This window comes from Apium graveolens, chromosome 10 (assembly GCF_009905375.1).
Source record: "Apium graveolens cultivar Ventura chromosome 10, ASM990537v1, whole genome shotgun sequence".
In the NCBI taxonomy this organism is placed as follows: domain Eukaryota; kingdom Viridiplantae; phylum Streptophyta; class Magnoliopsida; order Apiales; family Apiaceae; genus Apium; species Apium graveolens.
Window position 1 is genome coordinate 94439695 of NC_133656.1, and position 8870 is coordinate 94448564.

At 33.6% G+C, this 8870-nt stretch overlaps 1 protein-coding gene across 1 annotated transcript; it reads right to left on the bottom strand.

Annotated features, from left to right (window-relative positions):
• Window positions 1-2447: 2447 nt before the first annotated feature.
• On the bottom strand, window positions 2448-4478 carry LOC141690763 (uncharacterized). The gene is made up of 8 exons (XM_074495535.1): window positions 4349-4478; window positions 3845-4083; window positions 3446-3726; window positions 3201-3359; window positions 2999-3100; window positions 2834-2900; window positions 2637-2735; window positions 2448-2537 (listed from the first exon to the last, which is right to left on the bottom strand). Exons 1-8 carry the CDS (start codon window positions 4476-4478, stop codon window positions 2448-2450), a joined length of 1167 nt encoding a protein of 388 aa, XP_074351636.1.
• Window positions 4479-8870: the final 4392 nt, after the last annotated feature.

Below are 8870 nucleotides of genomic sequence, written 5' to 3' on the forward strand. Positions count from 1 at the left end.
GCATTTTACTATACTATTATAAGCGAAATATGGTTTCGTTAGGTCGGTTGGTTAACACATTTCTAAAAAATATGTTAACATATTCCAAAACAAAGTTTAAAAATATATAATTTAATCAAAAAAAATTAAATTATGTATCTAATATTACTACAAACTCAATGAATTATTATCCAACTTAATTTTTAATCGCACACAACTTCTTTTTTACTTCTTTTGTAGGGAAACAAACACTTCAAAAATTAATTTTAAAAATTCAAATTATAATATAACAAAATAGTTAATAGGTCAATAAAAAATTAAAGAATCAATATTAAAAAAAATACCAAATCATCCAAGTACGAGGACTTTTTAAAATTTTAGTTATTCAAATTTTGAATCTTCAATAATATAATACATACAAAATAATACGTAAATATTATTCTATTATAAGCGAAACATGATTTCGTTTGGTCGGCTGGTTAGTATGTTAAAATCTTGCAAAAAAAAATTTAAACAAATGTAATTTAGTTAAAAAAATTATGTATCTAATATAACTTAAACTATATTAATTTTTATTCAACTTAATTTCTAATCACACTCAACTTCAGTCTTGCCTTTTTTGTAGGAACCAAACACCGCCAAAATTAATTTTAGTAATTCAGATTATAACATATCAAAATAATTAACAAATCAAGAAAATATTAAAAAATCAGTATTAAAAAAACACCAAATCATCCCTAAGCTATTCATGACTCTCACTTTGTGACATAGGAGGACTTTTTAAAATTTTAACTATCTAAATTTTGAATTCTTTAATAATATAATACATACAAAATAATACGTAAATATTTTAACTTTATTAATCTTAAGAACATATAATTATTATTTTTTATAATTATTTTTATAAAATAATAAAAAAATAAATATTATAATCAGTCCGTATATTGCACGGGTTATGGGCTATTAGGATATAATTTAAAAGGACAGGTAAAGTATTAGTCTTCCTTACCTTCTTCTTATTTTCTTTTCAATAATACTCATCCTTTCGAGATGTTTATTTTATGTACCCAATTTTTTGGGATGTCTGTTTTATCTCTTTATAAGAGTTTGTTATGTTTTGTTTTGGAGTGTTTTCATGTGAGGATTAATTGATAATTATTTATAGAGAAATTACCAAAAACACTAACTTTTCTAAGTTTTTTTTTGCGATTTTACTATGTTCTGATTTTTTTTGTAAAAATACGGAATCAACCAAAATCAACCAGATATGCAACGAGTTGAATGGGGTTGCAGATTCTCGTCAAAGGTTGCATGCAGTTGATTTCAGTTGCCAAAAACCGTATTTTTGCAATTTTTTTTTGAATAATAGTATTTTTTGCAAATTAAAAAGTATTTTTGTAATTTTTTTTAAAAATGACAGTATTTTTGCAAAAAATGTTTTTAGACTTGAGTATTTTTCAAAAAAGCCCTTATTTATATTTTGTACGGGATTCATTCACTACTAGAAAAAGGGCATTATACATTGGTTCTGGACTGATGTCTAATTCATCAGAAACCGATATTTTTGTAAGTGTAGAGAAAGGTATTTTTTTCACATCGGTTCACAACCGTTGTGAAATGTGACCATAGACATCGGTTCCTTTGTTTTTTTACATCGGTCCAGAACCGTTACAAAACATTTTCACAGACTAGTATATATAAAAAAATAGTGTTTGATGCTTTTTTATATAAGAATAATAAGAGGTTTTAAGCAGGTTTAACATGTCATACACAAGGGTTAAATTTACATTTACATCAGTAAATTAGAAAAAACGATGTATATTAGGCCTATTAACATCATTTTTATAATGGAAACGATGTATAAGTTTAACCTAGACATCGGTTCTTAATGTAAAACTGTTGTTATTACTGGTATACACATCAGTTTCTACTTGATGTAAAACACTCAATAAGACATTAGTACAAAATGATGTTATTGATTGTAATTGACATCGGTTAATTTGGTGCAAATGATGTATGTGGTACATGTCAAATTAATATTTACATCGATTTTTAACATCCAACTGATGTCAATATATCTACAAAACTGAACCAGAACACTGCATATATATAAAAACCAAAATCATACAAAACCTAAAATAACATCAACAACAACAAAATAACCAAGTCAAATTGTTATTTCTCCATTTCAAATAACTAGTCCATTACCAATCAACATCCACATGTTCGATAACCGACAAAATAAACCACCACAAATGCATTCACAAAATATACCCCTTATATCATCCTAGTCCGACCAACTTCGATCAACACCAAACCAACAAAATATTCAGGCAAACTCCTATAGACATGTACTCCTTATATCATCCACATCCCAAAATACTAACATTAATACAAACCAGAATATTTACCAAATAAAAAGTGCAGGTTCAAACTGGTCAAGTCAAAAGGCTAGTACTAGTAAGTCACTATACAAATTCCTGGACATGTTGAAGGATCTCGAAACGATCTTCATCCAGTTCCTCCGCTGTGTACGTCTTCCGATTCTTGGTGGCCCACTGAACAATACAGAAAACACAAAATAAATCAACTATATTGGTTGAGTCTTGGAGTGCAGATTGTAACCAAATTACAGGCGCAAAAATATTACAACTTACCCTAGTTATGAGTTTCATGTCCTTGTCTTGAAAGATATACTTCATGTAGCGCATGACTATATAACCACATTCATGACCACCGGGTTGCTTAGGTGATCCCTATATCCAAATAAAAAATTACTACAAGTGCAGATAATATCTAACTACATTTCTATATATAAATCTGAAAAGACCATACTAAAGTGCGTAATTCTTACTACAAGTTTTTTAACTTTTCCATTTTTGCACACACGTCCTGTCTGAGCATTGTACAGCCTTACTGCTCTATTAAACAAAATTAATAGCTAGTAGTGTCAACGGATGAAATATTGTTACTCAATAAAAACTAATAGATATGTATTTTCATAGAGAAAACTAAATACCGTATCAATGCATCTTCGAGTTCTGGGAAGCTTCTTGGATGAGACAATGGATTAAGAATGAATATTTCACTTTCCCAAATGATGATCAAAATCCAGTGATAACTGTTTTTATAATAAGAAAATCCAAGTTAAAAATTATAAAAATACAAGAAAAATTAAAAAATAGGTATAGGCATATATCTATGATATATGCTTGACTTACTTCTCATTATGAGGCATGAAAAATAAGCGAGAAGGCCCTTCTTTCAACCTTGTAACGATATAAGCTTCAAAATCATCGTTTAATTTGTATGTGGCTCCTGGATCGATAGAAACATACAAATCCATTTTATTCGCCTTAAGAATCCCCACATGCAAAACCCTACAAAAATATATAAATATTTTATAATTACACACATATGAAAACTTCTTAACTTGTAATTCACAGAAAAAGAATTATAAACTTACGCCATGTATGCTGAAATTACAGCCTGGCCAACCATGCCAAACTCTAACAACGCCATCACATTCTCATGGAGTAAAAAAATTGTTTTTTCATTTCCAAATACCTCAGCATCGCACGGAATCTGTATTGAGTCTCCAGTTTCTTTTAAAATTGTCGCTGCGTGTTTATAGAATAACATAAAGTGAAGAAACATATTTCTACTAGGCTTCATACTGTTCATGGACAAGTGCACTTGATGATACTGGTTCGTCGATACATTTGTCTTCGGTACCTTTTTCTTTTTCTACAAATATTTACATTATTTACACTTTTCAAAAACTTACACATGTTAATGCAGTAACTATACAATATTCAATTATGTACGTGAATTTCAAATTCAAAATAAATAAGGAAATATATACCTCAACACCGGATGTGAGGATGACCATGTCTTCAGGCCACGCTAAAAGCGAGCCAACAACTTGGCGCACAGTTTCAATTTCACCAAGAATTGGCACCAGAACCAATGCATCTTCCTTGATAGCCCCGTCTAGCGAGACACGAACATATTCTAATTGAAGAGGCACTCCATGTACAGACTTACTCATGTCTCCATTTAAAAAAACCATACCAAAGGCTACCTTGTTGTCAATACTGTCAACTGCCAACTCACATTTTTTTCGGATCATAAATTCAAAAAAAGAAAGAAATTATGATACACACTAATCTTGAAACTTTTGTAATTTGCAACCGTTTAAAAAATGCTATTTTTACCTTTCCTCCTGGTGGTGGGGAAGAGTGTGCGGGAATAAAACCCTTTCTTGTAGAGGCTGGTTTATATTTAAGCTTTCTCTTCTCTTCATCAGCGTGTTCTTTTTCTTCATCATCATGTTCTTTTTCTTCATCATCGTGTTCTTTTTCTTCACCATTTAGTTCTTTTTCTTCATCCTCTGGACAACTAGCTTTGTCCGAAAACAATGGTGAATGCATATTGGATGCACTCATCCACGCCTTGATCTCAACAAGCTTTGAGTTGAAATTTTTCTCCTCTCTCATATCTTTCCTTAGCTTTCTGAAACTCTTAATCCCTTTCTCGATCACGCTCCAACAACTCAGCTTTCGTAATCCGGTTCCTTTTCTGTTTTGGTAAACTGAAATATGTAGATGGGCTTATGAAACTGCCTACACCCCTGACCCTCCCTGAATGCTCAGGGGTTTCCAATGCAACAGTTAGCACATCCTCGCATCCAGACGGTTTGAACTCGCCTTTACGCTTCTTTTCCATTAACTCATCTTGTCATCAAAATTATAATTAATCGTATAATGCACCTGAAAATAAAATACTTTAAAAATACTGTTCACCTACAATTTTTTTAAATTTCTCTGCTAATTCTGGATGAAGAATTTCTCCGTCATCGGGACTACGTGCTATTTTCCATACAATTGCTCGATCAGGATCTTCTTCGGGATCCAGCCGCCCTGCTTTTACCTATTAAAAATAATTAATCAGAAATTAAACAAATATTGACAAATATTCAACCAAAAAGAAAGCTACAAGAAATTACAAGAATAAATGAAAATCACACTTCACCCTCTTGAACGCCAATATATCCTTTCGTTGATGTTCGATAAGGATACTTTCGTTGCCTCACTCTCCCACTCTGCTCTTCACTAAGTGACTGCATAAAAATATTAAAATAAAATACTAGTCACTTGTTGACTCATGGGCGACTAAGTGAATTAAAATATATTAATTAAAATATATAGTAAATTAATAAATAAAATGCATACCGCCCAATCAGAGGAGGTCCCCATTGCGACGAATCGCTTCCTGGCATCTTTACCAACAAATGCATAGTTCCTAGGGGGTTTAGCAAGCTTCTTTTTCTGTCCAGAAAATGGCTTCATATAATCAGATGTTAAATTTGACTTAAACTGTCTCCACTTGGCCGCTTCCGACTTCAAAATTAACCCCTCACTTTTCGGCGCCACTTTAAAAGTTTCCTAAATGGCAAACACAATTTATAGTTATAATTATTTATGAGATGTGTCCATTTACTACGAAATAGGATAAAAACAATATTTATCTATACCTGAATATCACTCCATATCTTGGCTTTTAAATCGTCGTCCACTTTCGGCCAAGACGGAATATCAATAGGCACCATTATCCTAGCACACATGCCTATATAGGACTGCAAGTTGTGTCTAGTATCTCCAACTGGAACTCCCAATCTATTGTACCTGATTTTTATATTCTTTCCTTGAGCATTCTTCATCAGCACCTTGTGCATAGCACAAACACCTTGCGCTGCACCCGAAACTCTTTTTTTGGATTCTGTACTAGTAGTTGGCTGTGGAACTTTAAACTCTACCGGTGCGGGGGTCTGTACCTTGTGGAACTTCTTCCAATTTCTACTGGGCTTCTTATTCTCACTGTTGTTACTACCTTCATTGACTGGAGATTTTGGCTTCTTATGTTCATTCTTCTTGCTACCTTGTTTAACCGGAGATTTGCTTTTTTCCTGCTTCTTTGCCATCCTTTTATTTCACTAAAATTCCTGCAAATACAATATATAACCTTAGCTCTTCAAATCAATGAGTAAACAAGTGAACAATTAAGTAAAGAATTAACTAATGCATGACATTTAAGCATAATTTGAGTAAACAATGATGCATTGCACAATATTGGTATGAATAAACAATTAAGCATGCGATGATTATTAAATGTTCTAAATATGGTAAACTAAAACTGCAAGTTAAAACCAACTAGTAGAATTTCACATTAATATTTATAAATTAAGATACATTATATCATCTTTTAAGCTAAATCCCCTCAACCCTTCTCTCTGATTTCTAATACTAGGCCCATCCTCATCAATGGAAACATCAATTTCACGGATTTCAGTACAGAATGGGGGATTTTTCAAACTCGTGTCTCCTAGGTCATCGTCATTATACACCTAGTGGTAGTCTCGAGTCGTGGAGGTCAACACAACTGACCAACTAGCATCTACCGGATCTTCGATATTGAAAACTTGCTTCACTTGGTCAACCAACACGTATTAATCATTTTTGTGACCTTGTCGACTTAGATCAACAAGTGTGAAACCAAGAACATCAATCTTGACGCCTCTATTGTTATCTGCCCATTTACACAAGAATAACGGGGTTTTAAAGGCATGGTAATCTAACTCCCATATTTCTTCAATAATTCCATAAAATGCCATATCACTCTCCATGGAATTCAGATCCTTGGCACTGGATACTTGGACAGTCTTAGTAACTACAGAAACACCACTATTTTGGACAACCCTTGCAGCATCCCGCTCCTTTGTGAAATATCGGACTCCATCAACTAGATAACCTTCAAAAGTGAAAACAGAATAAGATGGCTTGCCAGCCAACCATCTTAATGTGTCCGAAATAACTTCTCCATTCTCAATCATTTCACTAATATTCTTTTCAAACCAGTGAGCAAATAGCCGATTGTGCTCTCCAATCAGCCATTGCATGGTTTTTTTCCTTCTGTAAGTCTTCCAATAATTCCTTGCGCATCCTTAAAAAATACACAAGTAAATCAGAAACCAAACAAATTTTTATAACTTATAGATGAATCGTGAATAGGAAATATGAATTAACTTGCATAGTGTACGGATTAACTTCAGAATTGTTCATAAGAACATGAAGATGTGCCTCATCGCGTATTTTTTCTTCAACTGAATTCATTACTGTAGTGGACAATGGACCTGAAAGCTTTTCGTCCTTCGAAAGACCCGCATTTCTGGAACTCTAGCGAATAAATTCCGTGCAGAATTCTACAGATCCTTCTCCTAAATAACTTTCAGCCATGCAACCTTCTGGATGATAATGATTGCGCACATAGCTTTTTAACACTTTATTGAACCGTTGAAACGGATACATCCATCTATAAAAGACAGGTCCACACAAACGCAATTCCCTAACCAAACGGACTATGAGATGTATCATTACATCGAAGAATGATGGGGGAAATATTTTTTCAAGTTCGCACAAGGTCAATACCACATTTGACTGTAATTTATCTAATTTTGATACATCTACAACTTTACTGCACAATGAGTTGAAAAAGAAACATAACCGAATGATACTGACCCTAACATTTTTGGCAGAATTGAACGAATAGCAACTGGGAGCAGCTTTTGTAGGAGTATGTGACAATCGTGAGACTTCAGCCCAAACAACTTCAAATCTAGCATCGACACACAGTTTTTGACGTTTGAAGCATGTCCATAAGGAAGTTTCATACTTTGAAATGATGACAACATGGTTTTTTTCTTTTCTAAAAAGAGTAAAAGAAGAAGGGGGGAGATATGTTTTCCTTGCTCCTACTTTTTGCGGAGCCAAATCTTTTCTAACTCCCATCTCAACCATATCAAGACGGGACGCCTCACTATCTTTAGATTTTTTTAATTCAGTAGTGGTCCTATTATATTATCACACACATTTTTCTCGATGTGCATAACATCGAGACAATGACGAATATGATGAAACTTTCAATATTGTAACTAAAAGAAAATTGATTTTTTTTCCACGAACAGGTGACCTTCTCTGACTTCCTAACTTCATTTCCAAAACTAAAATTAATCCGCTCCTGCTACACTTACACCTCTTCTCCAGATAGAGGTTGACGTGCATTTCCAAAATCTTGTTCACCATTAAAAGCCGCCTTTTTTCTCCTCTAAGGATGATGCCTAGGCAGATACCGACGATGACCTTAAAAACACATTTTCTTGCTATGAGGAAGATACTTAGCTACTGTATCATCACCGCACACTGGACATGCCATGTAACACTTATTGACGCAGCCGGATAAATTTCCATATGCTGGAAAGTCATTGATCGTCCACATCAATATTGCCCTTAAAGTGAAGTATGATTTACTATGAGCATCGTAAACATTCGGTTCACCTTCTTCCCAAAGCTTTTTCAAATCATCTATTAATGGTTCTAAGAATACGTCAATATTATTACCGAGATCTTGCAGACCAGATACTAATATCGTCAACATTAGAAACTTCCTCTTCATACATAATCACGGAGGAAGATTATAAGTGGTTAATACTACTGGCCAACAACTATACCTATTGTTTAGGCTATTAATATGTGGGTTTATACCGTCGGCAGCCAAAGCTAGACGTATATTTCTTGGCTCGCTACCAAAAGTTGGCCACCTATAATCGATATTACACTACGAAGGAGAATCAGCTGGATGGCGCATCTGGCCATCTTCAGTTCTTTGATTAGCATGCCAGGACATTAGTTTAACATTGGAAGCAGACTTAAACATCCATTTAAATCTAGGGATGATTGGAAAGTACCACATTACTTTAGCAAGAATGTTAATCCTCGCTTTACCATCCTTTCCTAACTTCCAGCGAGATATGTGGCACTTGAGGCACTCAACTG